At 41.4% G+C, this 18,587-nt stretch overlaps 1 protein-coding gene across 1 annotated transcript; it reads right to left on the reverse strand.

Moving 5' to 3' along the window:
- Window positions 1-136: 136 nt before the first annotated feature.
- On the reverse strand, window positions 137-18,585 carry LOC110040922 (SMC5-SMC6 complex localization factor protein 1-like). Its single transcript, XM_020746183.2, has 16 exons — window positions 18,454-18,585; window positions 17,251-17,329; window positions 16,753-16,981; window positions 16,063-16,240; window positions 14,701-15,117; window positions 14,362-14,442; window positions 13,351-13,518; window positions 11,818-11,993; window positions 11,241-11,324; window positions 10,696-10,858; window positions 8,032-8,355; window positions 7,535-7,659; window positions 3,895-3,941; window positions 2,652-2,852; window positions 2,017-2,130; window positions 137-1,685 (listed from the first exon to the last, which is right to left on the reverse strand). Exons 1-16 carry the CDS (start codon window positions 18,583-18,585, stop codon window positions 1,252-1,254), a joined length of 2,952 nt encoding a protein of 983 aa, XP_020601842.2. The 3' UTR covers window positions 137-1,251.
- Window positions 18,586-18,587: the final 2 nt, after the last annotated feature.

Below are 18,587 nucleotides of genomic sequence, written 5' to 3' on the forward strand. Positions count from 1 at the left end.
AAAGCCGTTTCGATAGTATATAAAGGGAGGAAAGGCAAGTCAAATTATGAGAACAGGAACGCGTGAGCTAGTCGCTGAACGCTCTCCTGCATCAAGACAACTGGGGACGACTCGGTCACAAGGAATCAAAACACCGTTGTCAAACATTGTTTATTCCACAACCAGTTTCATTTCGATTTTCCGTTTTCAGGGAAGGTTCAACAACCACTTTCACTTCTAAGAATATGTTCTCAAGATTGTATTCTACTACTAAGAATGTACGTTGTACACGTAGCGGAACATGCACAACACTGGAACAAAAACGTAAATAACTAAAACTATGATAAAATGGTAAATACGAGCGACTGGTTTAAGACCAAGGGAAATTAGTTTTGATGAAGAGGTATCCGTACCACTTAAAATGAAGACTAAAACTCTCTTGGCCTTACGGTTACCAATAGCCGCCATAATGCTGCAGGGGTATTTTGCAGAAAGCCGAATGCACTGTTTTCACGCATGTTTTGCTTGCGGTTAGCTTTAAATTGTTGGAAAGGACGAAATACAATATGCTGTCCTTTCCAACAACAACAACAACGAAAAACAGGTGACTGTAAGCGAACAGGAGTGAAACTAACCGTAAGCAAACAGTCCAAACAGTGTACTCGGCGTTCTGCAAAGTACCCCTCCCGGCCACAATGGTTTTCACATGACAATGTAAATTAGCCCTGCTGTCAACCAGGGACAAACCATTGAACTTCTTTACAAGGAAACCTTTCCTCTCCATGGTCAAACCAGGCAACCAAAATCACCCTCACAGCCGGTCAATTTGGCCGGTGCCCGGCCCTTAATGAAACCAATGACAAACACCGGGACTCCGTCAATTCCGCGCAGACTAACAGTCATCATCCGATTGTCGGACAATAGAAAGCTATTTTTGACCTTTTATTATTAGTTTTGGAGTTTCTATTGTCTGACTACTCTGAATTTGTTGTTTTCACAAAAGATCAAAGCGAATTCTATTCAAGTGTTATATTTTAGAAACTGAAACCCATGTTTTTGTAGTCGTTTGCCCCTGCAGAAATGGCATGGTTTATCTGGCAGGCATTAGTTCTACGATCTGAACCATCATGGCGGCAACCTGTTGATTGGGCCGGTGGTCTAGATGTGTGACTTTCTTGCGATCGTCATGGTTTCTCTCTCACAAGTATTGGTAAGTTGCCTATGTAGTTACCAGGCCAGCTCAAGAACATGCAGTGAAGATACCAGGCCAGCTTAAGAACTCTCGGCCAACATTCTCATGGCTTGGATTCGGATGCAAGTTGGAGATGAGAGATGGCTTCCCGCAACAATCCTGGTCACGTGGGCTTCAAGATTATTGCAATGTTCATTAAAGTTAATCCACAGACAATCGTCAGAAGCCAAGTCAGCTCGCGCCCTTGTCATACGGTGGTACGCCTGCACCAAATGTGACAAGATCAACAAATATTGTTCGCATTTCTCAGCAGGAACATGATTTGTGGAGTGTCGCCCTTTTCTTCCTAACACAGCCTGGTATGATTCCTCAGATGGGCGGAGGGCTGTAACTTCGTTGCCCTTTTCTCTGAACTGTGATTCCATGGCCCGTAGGAATTCTTTTGTTTCTTTATTTTCTGCCAAATCGATCGGTTTTTCTCCGCGATCGTTTTCTGCTTCTAGTAAAGGTAAACCTGTCACAGATAAAACGAACATTCAGCACAAGACCAGTGGGTTTCTTATGTTTCTTCAGACAGCATAGCCTGCGTATCAAGCATTCTCCTTTCGAAAACGCGTACGTTTCCTGCATTTAACATTGCGGCGACATATTTTATACTCTCGCACTAATTTTCGCGCGCCCAAAATCTGGGTAACTTTTTCGTTTAATTCCGCACGGGAATTCTTACTAGAGGGTCTCAATGGGATTTAACCGTCAGCCGTAAAAGCCACTACCCCATTGGGACCCTCTGCTACACTGGCTACAAACGGCCAAAAGAATATAAGCAGCTGAGCATCAAAACTAACCTCCTGCTCTGACCAGCAGCTCCACTACTTGATAATGATTGTTGCCCACTGCATCATGTAAAGGAGTTGTTCCACACAGAGGAGCAGACAGCACGTTCAGCACCTGAGTGGTGTCTATTATCACAAAACAATATTAAACAAGGCTCAGCCTGATACACGGTCATCTGAATTAAACAAACATATTGAGAGTTTTAGCGGACGTTTTATTGGCAGGTTAAATTTCATAAGCAGTTGAGTGGAAGCTCAATAGGGAAACACCAATCCTCGTGAAGACACTTCCCCGCGCGGATTTCAGTGTTGGGTAAGCCTGAGAACGACTTGTAACAGCATTGAACAGAAAGTATCATCACTCAGAAATGAGGTGCGTCTACGTCATCAAATGAAGGGCTAGTGGGGTGGGGTGGGGGAGAGGACTGCTGAGGCTTAACCGCAACACTGAGTAAGGAACAGTCAATACTGGTATTTAATGCGATTCACAACTGCGGAGTCCGAAGGTTTCACATGGTCAGCATCCTTTTAAAGCCTTCACTCCCAGATTAGTCTGTTGCGTAAGTCTCTAGATGAAATCTTCGTTTGTGACTTAAATTGAACACTCTTTGGAAGATAAATGGTTTTGAGGTGTTAGCAACACATACCATCTCCAGGTTTTATTTCATAGACAAGCTGCCTTGCTTTCAGTAACTCCTGAACACAGCCTGTGTAGCCATGATTACAAGCCTCATGCAGCGGGGTCCATCCAGCATTGTCCTTCATGTTAGCGTCGGCACCTGACGCTAACAGCTGTTTGACCTTCACAGCATCATTCTTGATGCAGCTTAATTGAAGATTGGTTTCGCCTGGCGAGAAATAACACGACAAAGCAGTAAAGGAATAAAGATAACCTGTTTAAAACACTTAAGTACTTAGTTGAAGAAATTTGACTGTTTCAGAAGATGTTAATGAAGTGAAGGAAAATGTGCAACATATTTATCTTGTCAGCCAAGCACGAGGACCGTATTGCCTTGTGGGTCTTGGCAGTACGCACAGAGAAGTTCTTCCTGCATGGCCTTCATTAAATCCTTTTTTCCGCGTGAAATCCGAGCTCGAATCAAGTGCCCGATATATAACGCTCAGATGGATTTCCAGCAATAGAGTCAAAATTAAATCTCTACTCCAGTACTACGTGGCACAACTTTGTATTGGCAAATGTCAATCCGGAGGTCCTGGGTTCCAATTACGCCGAGATCGAAGATTTTTTCTTTTCCTCGTGTTTGCCCTATTTCCTTCCAGGGCTACCGCTCAGAGGGAAATAACTGAGTTATTTTCTAGCACTTTAAATTATCTCAAATGAAGAGAAAATGAGCATGGTCTCTTGCTCAAATGTAATTCTATACTTTCCATCTAAGTAACAATAACTCCCGTTGACCAAAACAGCACTCACTGGGAACTGGTTAGCTCTTGAATAATTATGAATGTACCGTTATGTGGGATACGTTATATTCGTTACGTTATGTATACTTATACACGATACGTTATTTATAACGTGACTCATACACTTACTTGGACTCGGACCTGACTGTGACCCCAATTTTTCTCAGACACGGATTTTGCTCGGCCAACAAATAAACTCCTACCTCCCGAGTATACGAAGAATATTTTGGACCAGCAATAAAAGACTGATTGACCGATATTATCTACTTGTCCTCTCACTTTTCTAGTCGTGTAACATTAAGCAGCCAAACTGTAATTCTGAATGCATCGTTCTTGATTTTTTCTGCCGCTGCCGGCTCAGTTACTTGAGATTTGGGCTGCACAGTGGAAGCGACATGTTTTCTGACATTCGTGATGGAGTAACCGTAAGGTTTAAAGCATTACAAAAAGGAAAAGCGCATGGTGTACCTTTCATATTTCGGCGATGGATCTGTCTTCTTTGTCGGTTGACGTTCCTAAAAACAGGTTGCAAACAAAATTGACTACCAATAACAAACTGATACTCTTAACAGAGTTACCGAGTGCGGGATAACAAGTCTTACTCCCACAGGTTATTTTTAGTTATGAATATTAGGTCATTTGCTTAAAATGTGCTCCTAGCCTCGTTTAGACAGAATAAGCCATGTGCCTGTTTCAACACGAGTCTTCATGCAAAACCTTTCATATGAAAATGAGTTTGATTTACATGAAAATGAACATATAGGCGGAACACAATATATATATATGTGTGTCCATATGAATGGTTTCGCGCGAAGACTCGTTTTGGCACAGAGGAAAAGGCAACTCGGAAGTGACCCACTCCTTTCAAACTTTTGTCAGACCAAACTGTACTCTTGTCCACAAAGCGACCTGCGAAAGCCGCGCGCGGAGCGACAAAAATATTGGCGACGCTCAAAACCCGTCCGCGGAAAACTCGATGAGCTGAGGAGGAGCTACAACCGAGAAGGACTGTTTGCGACTGGGTTTGTATCTCTGCTACTTGTCTGTACTTACAACATGACGTTTTGACATGAGATTGGCTACTTTGAAGTAAATTAAGATCAAACCACTGCGCTAGGCCAAAATTATTCAAAAGGAGAATTTTTTCGCTTAAATGAACGTTCATACAATGAATCATGCAACTATCCATGACTATTCACAAAGAAATATTTATTCATGTTCACTATTAGAAGGAGCGTGAAGACTTTTCCAATTGTTTTCTCGGAACATACTTTAGGCTAATGGGTGTCTTCAACGAGTAAGAACTTAAGGGTAATTTGCGTGATTTTCTTGCACTTTGGACAGCCCAGTCTGGAGCCCTACATCACCAAGAAAATCCTCGGAGAATTCTTAGAGTCCTGAAACGTTAACGATTACTGCGATTCTTGTGTGTTTACTCAGTAATTTATTTCATTATTTACAAAATCTAGTACAGCCTCTTAGCACTACCCCCAGCCCCTCCAGCCCGACATGGTTTTCAGTGCTTTTAATAGCGACTTTCTAGAAAAAATTCCGATTAGCAAAATATAGCTGAATCCGCTTTCAGGTAACACTTTTACACTGGACGCACTTCTAAACTGAGATTCACGGTAACTGTTCAGAGAATGACAAAGGCAGTATTTAAATGTCAAAATGTTTGATAAATGGCTGATCTTATAGATTTGTACACAGGTCGAGCTGCGAAAGCCGAGTTTGAATGAGAAACATGTCAGCCTAGAAGGACTTGAGAAAGTTACTGATCATATGACATTTCACGTCACTAATACTACCCTGGTCAACAATTAAACAAATTTACAATACTAGCATTATTAATTTTTGATACAATTATTGCATGCCAGCCTAGTCCCAAACATATTAGATGAAACCAAATTGTTAATTTCAGTAATTTTTACAATTAATGCTCATTGTTTTGGGGCTAGTCCCATTAGAATCGTTTCCTCAGAACACGGATGAAGGTCAGGTGTTGTTGAGCGGGGTCTGTCTCGGTGCACAATCCTGTTCTTCGAACAGAACACTGTACCAGCTCCCTGGTCTCTTGACGGCGATGCTGCACCACTTGATCCATGTCTGCAACTCGTCTGCCAGCTGTGGGTTTTATTCGATCTCCTCTCGCTCTCTGCTTCTGCTGTTGTTTGGTAGCGCTTTGATGATTTTCAAGGCTCTGTTTGTTCTCTCTTGGGTTTTGTTGTGCGGACGCCAATGGCGGTTTCAAATGTCTGCCACTCGTTCCCTTCTTCCGTGTGGTTTTCCTTAGTGTTGTTCCAGGAACTGCCAACGTAGGAAGTGCTCCGGCCTTCTGCTTCTGTTTGATAGTGCCTTGATGCTTTTCGGTGCACTGTTTACTCTCGCTTGGTTCGTGTCGTGCCAACACTGTTTCTGGTTGAAGGTGTCTTACATTAGTCTCGTTCTGTGGTATGGTTGTGCTAGTCCCGGGAACTGCCAGCGAGGTGTGTGCTAAGCACGGCCTGTAGATCATGGTGTCACCTTTGAGCACAGCCCGCCCTCTACTCCTCTCAGCGTTCTGTTCGGCATCATTTTGACGCGCTATGGGCGGTTTGGCTGTCACCGTCTTAGCTTGTTGAGGTTTTCGTTGTTGCCCTTGGATGTGTGGGAACTGTGAGACCTGACGCTCTGAAGTTCCGTGGCGAATGATAACGGTGTGTTTGATGTGGTGAGGACGAGCGACACGGGCCATTTTGCTTCGAGACCGCGACTGTCTGGTTTGCTGTTCGTTAACTGGTGGCAAATGATTCAAAAGCGTGTTGGAATTCTTGAAGGGAAAAGGATTTTCACAGTCCTTCTCGAACGACTGAGAGGCAACTTTCGGTGGTTCTTGTTGTTCAGCTAATGTTCGTTCACCAAAAATGCGTCTATTTCTCCTTTGGAAAACTTCGCATGATTCCTTCACCGAGAGTGGTTTGGCTTGTCGACTCATTTTTGTGTAGAACTTTGATGTTTTCTGGTTAGTTGAATCAAGGGATTGCAACTCTGTCAAATGTGTTTGCGGAAGTTTGGTATATATGTATTTTTATTTAAACACAAACACGTCATCTTTTTCACTTCGAGAACGTCGCGTTTCTGACGTAACTGCAAAAACTGGCGCAATAAAGTAATCGTCAATTGGATTGTTTATCTTCAGCTGAATCGAGAAACATTGCTTGTAATCACGGAATCATTTACCAAACAATGGACATACCTCTATACATTTTATATTTAGTGCCTTTTGAGTTTAAAGAAATACCGCTCTTTATCCTTCTGCTGCAGTGTTACGGCATTTTGTTTGAACACAAACAGAAAATACATTTTCTAGATTTCTCGCTAGCTTCTTTGCTGGAATTCTCTTTAGATCAAATTTTTCTTAAGGGTCAAACTGCTCGTTAGTTGTTTTGATGTTTTCTTCATTGCCCATTTCGCAAGCTACGTCTTTTGTTTTCATCCTTTTACCGCATAGAATTACTGTTTTGGAATTAGTTGTGCAAGGAAATAAAAACAACATTTACTGTAACTAGGTAATCAGTCTATGTTTCTGACGTCTGTCCTCGTTACTTAAGGCTTCGTCCTATACTTAACCTTAGCATACCAACCAAATACTTCATTACTTGCGTGAGAAAATAAGAGAATAACATCAACTGTAACTAGGCAATAAATCGATTTTCTGACGTCTGTTTACCGTGGCATAGCAACCAAATACGTAATTATTAGCGCAAGAAAGTAAGCGAAGAATATTAGCTGTAACTAGGTAATCTGCCGATGTTAATAAACTGTTGGCAGCCCATCTTATCTAGTTAGACGGGCGTTTATCCACCGATATGAACGCAAAAGGGTCTCGTACCAATCCCTTCTAGTCTGAAATGGATGAAACGTTTCGCCTCAATCCCTGCCTGATTTCGAGAGGAAAACAGACTACCAACAGTCTAAATGTTACTGACGTCAGTAACTTACCCCCAGCGGTCTTCACTTGAGTGACAAGTGTCGGTCAGTAAGGTCAGTCGGTCGTCGGTAAGATCGGTCCTTCGGTCGGTCTTCGGTAAGGTCGGTCGTTGGTTCGTTCACAATGTATTGTACTCACCCAATGGCTTGGAGTGGTGTTGTTCCTTTTCGCTGCGTTCCTTTTACCGCAGCAGGTTTAACAGAAGTGTCTTCAGTGATACTTGTTGGGGTGGTCACGGGCAACAGAAAGAAATAGCTTGAAACCTGAGAAGTAAAAACAATTTGCCACTTACTTTTTACACCGGTAAACTGTGTCCCCGATCAAAATTTGCGTTAGAAAATTCTTGAAATCTTTAATTCTAGGCCGGAAAGAAATAGAATAACTAACAACAACACACAAAGAGCGACACTTTATTTGTAACATTACCGTCGGGTGGGAATAACGGCACTGCAGACGAGCGTTCTCTTCAACTTCATTATAACTTGGCAAGCTGAGGGAACACAAGTTACTGTTCATGGAAGGCGCGCACACTTAAATTTCCAAGTTGGCCGGTGGTAATTTCTTCATTAATAGTGGTACATAGGGTGACACTTAAGATAGATAACGTACTAAGTATTTCACAAAATAAAGCTTACTATTTTCTCAAGTGACAGTGTCTTGGTGTTTACATGACGTCTCTCCAGAGGCACTAAACGATCAATGTAGTTACCCAGGAACTTGTCTGTCACATGCATTCGAAGCCACGTGGGTCTGCACGTCTCCAGAAACCGCTTCAGGGTAACCTCGCTTCCGTGCAGCCCTCCACAGGCCAGAAACAGCTCGGTCACAAAAGTTCGCGAGCGTTCACTCAACCTGGTACCCAGATCTCTTTCACTACACTTCATGGAAACGAGGTCACAAAGAATAAAGCATTGTGCTACTATAGCAACAACACTTTGAAGAGTTTGCAACGCAGAAATCTGAACGAAAAAAATGTGACAAGGTTAAGTCTATTAAGCAGGGGAACACTAACATCAATCTTTATGCCTTGCGAAATTTTCCATGTAATGCGCGAACTGTGAACTCTCGCCGATTAACTCAGTGAAGCATAACCCATTCCGCGAGCGGACACGATGAACCAAATCCTACGCTGGGATGCTACCTGTTTCGCACTCACCGAGTTCGCACCCCTGAACCCATTATAAACTTTCTATTTCGATTTCGCCTTCACCTTCAATGGATTAAAGAAGACGAAATAAACTTGTTTCGTATGATTTTGTTTGATTATGCCCAATGTTTTCTTTTTTGCCGGGTAAGGGAAAGATAAATTTTAAGCACTTGATCGCTATTTGAGTCGATGAGGGTGCGAAACCTCCAGCTACCCTGCGCTGTCCTCAACTACAGTTATGTCCCGCAAGAAAATGGTGTTCTTTATTCCATATGTGGGAGGCGCGGTGGCCTCATGGTTAGTGCGCTCGTCTCCGGATCGAGCGGTCCGGGTTCGAGCCCTAGCCGCCACCCAGGCGTATAAATGAGTACCGGCGAACTTAATGCTGGTGGTAACCCTGCGATGGACTAGCATCCCATCCAGGGGGGAGTAGAAATACTCCTAGTCGCTTCATGCTACAGAAACCGGGATAAGCTCCGGCCTGATGGGCCACTTGGCTCGTATGCAGACTTTTATTCCATATAATAAATCCTTTATTGACCAAGCTTTTTTGTTCAAGGTGGCTGGATACCGTAAATTGTCGTTTACAATCCCTAGGCTTATACAACTTCGTAAGGGGTGGGGGGCTTATAATCTGAGGAGGGCGGATTGTAAGCAGCAGTAACTTGTTACTTCTATTCTCAACGGTCATTTCTGAAGATGTAAGTTGAAACATACGAAACGTCAAGTAATATAGTTTTTTGTTTTCCAACAATCCGTTTTATTGTCATGTTTATCACCGCATTTTGTGTTATTTCTTAGAATACTCGCGTCTGATGTTAAACAAACCAGAAGGGAAAGAGAGTTGGAAGAAAAAGAAAAGGGATCAGAGACGTAAACCATAAAACAACCAAAAATCTTCAAGAGTGATCTTGCGGGATCATTCGGACAGTGCCTGGTCCAATACTGAGAGAATATTGGACCGGCAATGGAGCAATCTGATTAGCTCATTTCAGTTATCGACCCTGTGAACTAACTTATTCGTGTGAAGGTGAATTAATCAACATGACACGAGCGTGGGACAAAGAAAAATTCTGAGTTCCCGACAGGAATCGAACCCATGACCTCCCGAACACCGGGCGGGCGCTCTATCCACTGAGTTACGAGAACTCATGGAGAGCAAGGCCATTTAACTGAGTTCAAATATGATAGGTGTCCTGCATACTGCTAGGATCAACGCTATCGAATTCATCGTGAGTAGTGATAAGTTAGTAAAGATGGTAAATTTTAAGCTCGGTAATGAAATGTGAAGGTGAATTAATCAACATGACTCGAGCGTGGGACAAAGAAAAATTCTGAGTCCCCGACAGGAATCGAACCCATGACCTCCCGAAAACCGGGCGAGCGCTCTATCCACTGAGTTACGAGAACTCATGGAGAGCAAGGCCATTTAACTGAGTTCAAATATGATAGGTGTCCTGCATACTGCTAGGATCAACGCTATCGAATTCATCGTGAGTAGTGATAAGTTAATAAAGATGGTAAATTTTAAGCTCGGTAATGAAATGTGAAGGTGAATTAATCAACATGACACGAGCGTGGGACAAAGAAAAATTCTGAGTCCCCGACAGGAATCGAACCCATGACCTCCCGAACACCGGGCGGGCGCTCTATCCACTGAGTTACGAGAACTCATGGAGAGCAAGGCCATTTAACTGAGTTCAAATATGATAGGTGTCCTGCATACTGCATACACGATAACTTATTCGTGTAATAAATCTTGAACGCGCTAGGTTAATAAACCCATAATTTACGAGTTCTTAATATATATTATCTTTCTTTTTCTTTAAGCATTTTGATTTTCAGACACAAATCATACATTCAGATTACTTATCATCCATGTAGGATTTGTGGTTTTTGATACGATGATCTACAGACGCGGCGCGGGAAAAATCTCGCTGAATAGAGCTAATCTTGGCGTGCTCCTAGATATTGGCTCCAGTTTTTTTTTTTCAAACCATGTGTAAGTATTTTCGACCACGATATTACATACTATTTCGTATCGGAATGTCCACTCACGGATGAGCCTACAATACCTACAATACATAAACAGACTTACAACTCGCTCTGTCGGCTTTGCTTTCTTTCCGATTGATGAGCATCTGTCACTCACCTGAGATGGATGGTCACGTGATAAACAAGCTGTGCTCCAAGTATTCCCAAATAGCTCGCGCAGTCGAGTGTTGAAGCAGACTGAAGATGGTCCCGGCCAAAACATGCGCCACAGAAGAGAATCTTTCAGGCAATTTAATTTTTCACTGGGAGTTACTGAAACGCTAAACGAAGATAAAAGAGTGAATAATTACCACGGTTGCCATGGAACTATTTTCGCATTATTTCGTGTGAGGGCTTCATAAAATCGTGATACTATACAGAGACAAGATTCAAATAGTTCACCAATTAATGAAGATGTAAAGATCGCTGTCTGTTTTCTTAAATTTTTGCATTTGTCGAGCTCTGCTGCTGGGTCAAAAAACTCGTCCAACATGTCAGTCAGAAGCAAACGAAACCCAATGGTTACTTGGCTAAGTTGGCAGGTTTTTATAGGTTCGGGACCTGTTACCGTCTAGTTCTGATAGGAATGAATTGCGATTACTCAGATATGAATGCCAGTTATGACAGACTGGGACATAGCCTTGGCTGTACAAAGTGACATACCAACTGCTTGTACGTTCGTAGAAATCTTGCTCCAGTAAGGTGGTCGCAAACCGAAGAAGAAGCAGGCTGTGCTCGTCTCTGTTACTAAAAATCAAAGAGAAATTCAAATTGTTCAGTCCTCGTGAAGTTACAAGCACCATCGCGACTCCTCCCTGGAAATGCCGCACACAAACCAAAATTATGTTATAAATACCCTCCGTCTCATTTTCTATTACTTAAAGTTTGAAGCCACAATAAGGCTTAAATGGGTCATGTGGCAGCTCTCGTAAGGTCTCACAAAAATGGCTCGATACTCTTTCAGGGAACAATAGAACAAACAACGGAAACAATACCCCTAAAACAATAAGAACTGCTACAATAATAAAACAATAGCAACTTATAAGAGCTGTTACATTTCTGGTTTAAATAACAAGTACCCTAATGAGCGTAAAGTGACTTTGTTTGTTTCAGTCTAATGAGGCCATAGAAATCACCTATTCAACATCGTCCTAGGGATGAAGGGAAACTAAAACATAACGTAATATTACAAAAGAGAATTTGCAGTTTTATATATTTTTTTTTTGTTTAAGACCTTCACCTGCAGATTGTTTTTATGAATTCCCAACTGCCTCCCCCTTGTGATATCCCATCGACACTCGCGTGGAAGCCGAGCGTGGACTGGTAGAGAGAAGGGTTCTCGGATGGTTTATGCAGTACAAGCAGACGTTGAAGCAACAGGAACGCTTTGAGAGCCTGGGCACGAGACTGGGTTTTCTGTAACACAACAAAGGTAAGAGTGAAATACTGTGAACGTTTTAAAAAAGCGAAACTTACCAAACGCTGTTTTGATCAGAAATGCGCTGTCTTGATGAGCAAGTCGTGAAAATATTGAAAGACTTTGACGTGTAAAATCATAAAATAGCGTTTCCCCTTTACGAAATTTTCAGAGCTTCTTAGCTATATTCAGTGCTTTTATTCTTAACCCAGAGGCGAAATGTTGATTTTGGTATACGCAGATTGTGTTAGCCATGCAATAAATAAATAAACGAACGAACAAACAAACAAAAACTTACTAAAATACAACCCAGTCACTTAGGACAGCAGTGACCACGCCAAAGAGCAATTGCAAACATTGATTATTGTACAATGATTTATTCACTTTTGATTTTGTTACATTAATTATGTGAATTCTAACGTGAAAAGGAAAGTGGAGTTTACCAAAGGGAACGACATCCAAAAAATTTCCAAACTGACGGCGTAAAGCCAAACTTAAGCGCAACTCACGGTAAGTCGACAGCTGATTCACACACTTAATTGTAATTCAGTTCAACTTAACTCTGTCAACATCTGGTTATTCTATCGAACTTAATTCAGTCGTATTTGTGTCTAACTTTGAATCCTCCTCTAGATGTTGCGCGTAGAAGTGCGTTTATCTTGATGAAACTGTCCAAAAATTAACAGGCTATACATGTAGATCAACTACACACCAAAGTCTGGCAGCGCGTCTCAGCTTATCGTGCTCCTAAATCTGGACCAAAGGTCGAGTTAAAGCCGTGCGAAAAGTCAAACTTAGATCCTCAACTGAGTTTGACACGATGATAGTGCGATGTTTGGATACAAACAATCCGAGCAGCAATTGATCCATTTGCTGAGTGCGTTCTATATCACAAGTTAAAAACAGATTTAGGATAGCCACAACTACGGTGAAAATTTGGCTCATTTTCCCTGACTTTTCGGTGAAGTCAGAATTGTCGCTACACAAATGTCTTAGTCTAAAGAATTGAGAATAAGGAATGGAACTTTTAACATGGGCTGGGTGAAACTGAAGATGATTGAAGAAAGTAACTTTGAGAGTCGGTGGGTAGATCTGCAGTGAAGACCTTTACCATTGATGGAGGCATTGAAATCCAACAAAAAGGTTGAAATTTTAGAAATTGTTAATGGGTATTTGAGAGCTGGATCACACTGAAACACGACGCGAGTATCTGAAGCCGAACGTGAGAGTGGAATGCTTTGGACGTACGGAATCTCAGATGCCTCGTTTTGCGGGGAAGTAATAATGCATAACATTGCTCAAACTAAAACAAATTGGGATCAATTAAGCGGCGATAAAATATCTTGTTGCACTTACCCACAGCAGGTTTTGTGTAATTGTGTGCAGAAGAGATGGGGGAGGGTACCTCTCAGATGTCATGAAAGAACCAATAACATCCAGTACTGTGAACTTGTGTGATGCTTCCAGATAGCCTTCAATTGAATCCACAATGTACCCAGGAAACTCACTGCTGACACGCACCTGCTGCAGTATTAATCATTTACATGTTATATTGAAATAACATACATGCACATACTAACCCTTTAACTGCCTTATTATATGTCTAGCTCCGGGAGCGGGAAAGATGAACCGAATCCTGCACTGTGATTGCTTACCCGAGCAGGCAAGATGGCGCTATCTTGACCGATTGGGATTACCGGCTGTGTCCCAAAAGAAAACAGTATTTTCCATCTGATAAACCCTTTATTGACCAAGCTTGATTGGTCAAGATGGCTGGATATTGACCTCGTTCTTTCTTGCGTGTTTATGGACCTTGACTCTGTCTCGGTCCATAAACATGCCAAAAAAAAGAACTTGATCAATATCCAGCCATCTTGACCTAACAAGCTTGGTCAATAACCTATATTTCCAAACTGGCAGAAACAAGGTGTCAATTTCAGTATCTGGACAAAGTAATTTGATTTTGGCATATGTTTAATCTGTAAGGTTTTTCTTACTGCCATTGATAGGATTTTACAGACAGTGTATGCAAAGTGTCAAATGCATGGTTGAACGTGTGATAACAGCAAATCAGCAATGTAAGTTCTGTTAGCACTGTGTTAGTCGGCAGATACTTTAGTATCCCTCTTCAGATGCTCATCCTGCCAAAAAGTTCCACAAAGACCTGAACAAACAACCAGAGACACTAAAAAAGGATTTCTGTCAGCACTGCTTGTGTATAATTAGTCGTTCAGTACAAAAATTTTCAAAGGATGCCTAAAAATGAGCATGAAAAAAAAAGTCCATCACAAGACTTTAGGACTAGTGGTAATAAAAGGTGTACATGTGGGAAACAAGTCTAGTACAAATCACAGAAAAGTACCTTACCTTGTTTGTATTTGAGCCATTTAAGCGGCATACTGCTCTCCACCTATCCACACAGTCACTTAACCCCACCAATTTGCCATCCTAAAGAATATTAAATGTACAAAGAAATTATGAGAGAACTTTAAACAACTTATTAAGAGCAAGGTGCTGACTTTGTTGCAGCCTGTAAGCAGTATTTTGTGCTAAATAACTTTGGGTATCCACTTTTCCTGGGATAGGAAGACTGAAATTCCAGCACTCATTTCTAAGACAAATAAATTGCTTGATAACTTGATTGAAAATTACTACCAACTTGAGCATGAATTTGTGTATAACTGTACAAGAATATAACATTTATACCAGTTTCTGTTTCTTGTTTGGAGATTCTGAGGCACATAAGGGTTCAGAGGATGCCTTGGACTTTTTGCCAGTTAGAAGGGCACTTTTTTCTTTTCCAGTACATGTACAAAAGAATGTCTTTGACTTGTTAGACAGCAACACAGGGTCATTCAATTTGCCGATGCAGGGAGATGTTTTTGACTTGTTGATGCTTGCCATGGTGTCATTTTCTTTTCCTACACAAGGGAATGTCTTTGACCATTTGGAAGTTGATTTGCTGCTGCCATTTTCCTCTCCAACTCCACACTGAATAGTTCTGCCCAGAACAGGAGTATTCTTGGACCTGCCGATGGTTCTGCGAAGTTTTTCAGTCGTTGGGTTATTGACTGGTGAGCTGTAGGCTGTTATAAAAAATGCCGCAACTGGAGGAGGGGGATCCTTGTGAACAAACAGGAGAACATCACATGTCAGGACCCAAACTACTGGGCCCAAGGAGGTTCAGCTCTTCTAACTAACCCAGATTGATTTATTACAAAAAATGCAAAGTTAGCAATGGAAAAAGTGCACATTAAGACAGGGTAGGCAGAGTTCTTGATAAGAACCTTGTGAGTCTTTGGGCTCTAACCTTAAAATTCCAAAAGTCAAGTCACTATATTTGGAACCTCTTGTAAGCGACCACTTCTCGTAAGCGACCATGACAACCTTTAGAACTAAAAGTTCGAAATTTTCTTTTGTTTCTAACCTCCCTTAAGTGACCACTTGACAGATAGTAGAGTGATAATGGGATAATAAGGTGTTGTAACATTATCACATTCCTGGGTAGTACCAGAGATGGAAATTTCTCAATGACAAGTACCGGATTTTTCTCAAAATTGACTTTTAACACAAAAAACCTTTAAAACATGGGGTCTCTGCAGCTATCATATGCTAATGAGGCAAACTTTTGACCAAATATGGTCTAAGCTCTCATAAGTAATCACCTCCTGTAAGCAACCACCTAGGCTCGACATTTTGGGTGGTCGCTTACAGGAGGTTAGACTGTATCTAACAATAATTTTATTAGATTATGAGCTCAAGAGTTTAATCATGTGATAGTTGATAGAACCTGAAAGTGAATAACTTTATTGTTTTAGAATAAATCTACTAGTCGTTCAGAACTTTATCTAAATCCTCTACACAGACGATGCGAAAACACAAAGAAGTGGCCGCCAGTTTGTTAACAACTGCACACTGCTAGGCTACTCACTATCTCCAACAGGATAGATAGTGGGTAGCTTAGCCGATCAGGAAACAGCTGTCATGATAAAACACTAATAGATTTATAGTAAAGTAAAGCAGAACTCACAGGACAGGTCTTAATGCATCAAAAGATTTGTGTCTCACCTGAAGTATGAATTCTGGAATATAATCAGGTGACAGACATTTGACTCCCACACTCTGAAGAGCTTGCACATCTTTTTCCAGTGCTTTCTCCACAAAAACATGTGTGAGCTTGGAAGCAAGGCAGGCAGAGTATGGGGGCTTTCCACTCACTAATGTGGCATGACCCACTTCTAACAACCTAACAACAACAACAAGGGAAACTTAGTCAATGGTTTGAACCCAAGAGTATTGGTAGTCTGTGTAGAGTGATCGTCCAGGGGTCAGAGTGAACTGTTGCGGGTGACTTTTCAGAATTACACTCACACAGACGAGCACACTATACAATCAGTCTACTAAGTTTTACACTGTCTCCAAACCAGTACTTTTTTGTACTCTATAATAATCCCAACCATTCTAGGTGCACTAATAACATGGTTGTTTATAATTTTTCCTGCCAACAGGACATTAAATAAAGGTATAGAAACTTATCTTCGCCCTTAGCACTTTAACCCCAAAAAAGGATCAATAAAACATATGAGTGTTTCATCACATTTTAAAACACTTCAAAGTTTTGTATTTTCAACTCTTTTCTTATCGTTTAGAAATGTGATAAAATATTGTGTCTTGTATTTGATATATTACTTGAAGATTCTGATCAATGTTTGGTGGGACAATGAAGTGGTAATAAGCTAGAATGCAATGTACATGTACTTCTTGTACGCTGCTCTTTTTTTAGCATCTGCCACAGCCACCAATGCTTTCCAGCCCTCAAAAGGTCCTTTGTTTTGCTGCAGAAATCTCCTCCAGCGAGGTGCCAGCAGATGAGCAACCAAAATCCCTTCAGCTGTGCACTGCTCATTCCACTCATACAACTCTTCATCTAACCATTTTCCAGCTTCTCTACTATCCTCTATGAAATCTTTCCTTAAAATCCACTTGCCTAAATAAAATGCATACAGGCAGTTTGCAGTTTGACTCACATTATTAATGGTGAAGGCACAGTGGCCTTATGGCTAATGCACTTGCCTACGGATCAAGGGATCGGGTTCCAGCCCTGGCTGGGGATATTGTGTTGTGTTCTTGGGCAAGACACTCTCTCTCCGCTCAGGTGTATAAAAGGGAACTGGCAAATTTAATAGGGGGAGGGGGGGAATTGATATCATAATGTAAATAATGCATTACACACATCATTTTCCATATACACGTTACCTGATGCACAGCCACAAAGAAATTTTTCACCTCGATTTGGTTTTCCACAGACAACATGTGTGCAGCTCCTTACAAAATGCTAATTGAAAAAAAGACATAAATATAAGTTGTAGTTTACAATGAATTGAAGATCAAGATGACTTCTAACTAGTTCAATTTGTCCTGGACTTTTTATAATAATCTTAACAAAAAGAAAACTAAAAAAACGTAAATTACAGATCAAACTGTAACATTCATTTTCATTTGCCATGAAGTTTAAGTGGAATAAGTTTAAAATCTGTTTCATTCAACTCTGGATTAGGTTATGAAATGCTTTCAAGCAGCTAGGATAACTTCTATTTTCTTGGTATACACACAAACCTTTGGGCGAGTGTGTATGCCATGATAAAGTGTTGCACAACTATAGTATACCATGTCATTGAAAATGCAGTGGCCAGCACAATCAGTGCAGCACATGATGGGAAGTTTGGGTACAATACCGTCAAGCATACAACAGCTTTCTTGTATTCTGATTGGCTGTATTTTCTATGGCATGGTATAAATAATAATATAAAATGAACATGTGATGAGTTCAGATCAGCAAAACATAAGCTTATGTTTCAAAGGCCATAAAAGTTCCCTTGACCCATGGATGCCCTATCTTGTTCCCCACTTCAAGCAGAGTATTAATGCTACTGCCTTTACTCTACAATAAAATTTCGTCTCACTTGGCCACTCACTTGGAGTTGCAAGCTTAAGTTTGTTAAGCCAACAATAGACACACTCCTTCCATGCCTGCCCATGCGAGGGCACGCTTTCAAACTCAAATTTCTGATTCCCAAAACTCATTTTAAATCCAGCTGGAAAATCGGAAATAACTGATACAAAAGTCGGATTAAACGACAACGAGGGACCACAACAGATAACGAGAGTTATTTTGGGGACAGCTCTCACACACTGCTATAGCTGATGCTCTCTTGTCGATCGATGCATGGTGAGTCGACGAGAGATTGGTTTTGCTCGTTTTCTCCCGCAAATGGTCAGTTTACATCAAATCCAGCGTTCAGCTCGTTCACTGCGCACTTATGCTAGCCTGTGAGAGTAGGGAAAACTCTCATCACTCAAGTCTCCTCCACTCTGGTTGTCGTTCGATCCGATCCAAGCGCGCGCACTAACACCTTGTCGCATTATCGCAAATCAATGTCTACAACTCGTATAGCTTACAGGCGACTCATAGTATGTTCCACCAAGCTCCTGAATCCACTGAGATAACTGCGTTTTCTCCTCCGTGGTAAATGACGATAGTAAAAAGTGAAATCGTTTCTTCACAACTCTCTTCTCTGAGAATGCCGCCATGT

This window comes from Orbicella faveolata, unplaced genomic scaffold (genome assembly GCF_042242905.1).
Source record: "Orbicella faveolata isolate gen_17 unplaced genomic scaffold, um_ofav_v1 contig_47, whole genome shotgun sequence".
NCBI classification, from domain to species: domain Eukaryota; kingdom Metazoa; phylum Cnidaria; class Anthozoa; order Scleractinia; family Merulinidae; genus Orbicella; species Orbicella faveolata.

Excerpts from the sequence above, each read along its gene's own strand:
- LOC110040922 (XM_020746183.2), bottom strand. The coding sequence starts at position 18,585 with ATGGCGGCATTCTCAGAGAAGAGAGTTGTGAAGAAACGATTTCACTTT. Across the intron at positions 17,330-18,453 it reads GAACATACTATGAGTCGCCT|CATTTTGTAAGGAGCTGCAC; the intron begins GTAAGCTATACG and ends TTTTTCAATTAG. Across the intron at positions 1,686-2,016 it reads GCTGCTGGTCAGAGCAGGAG|GTTTACCTTTACTAGAAGCA; the intron begins GTTAGTTTTGAT and ends TATCTGTGACAG.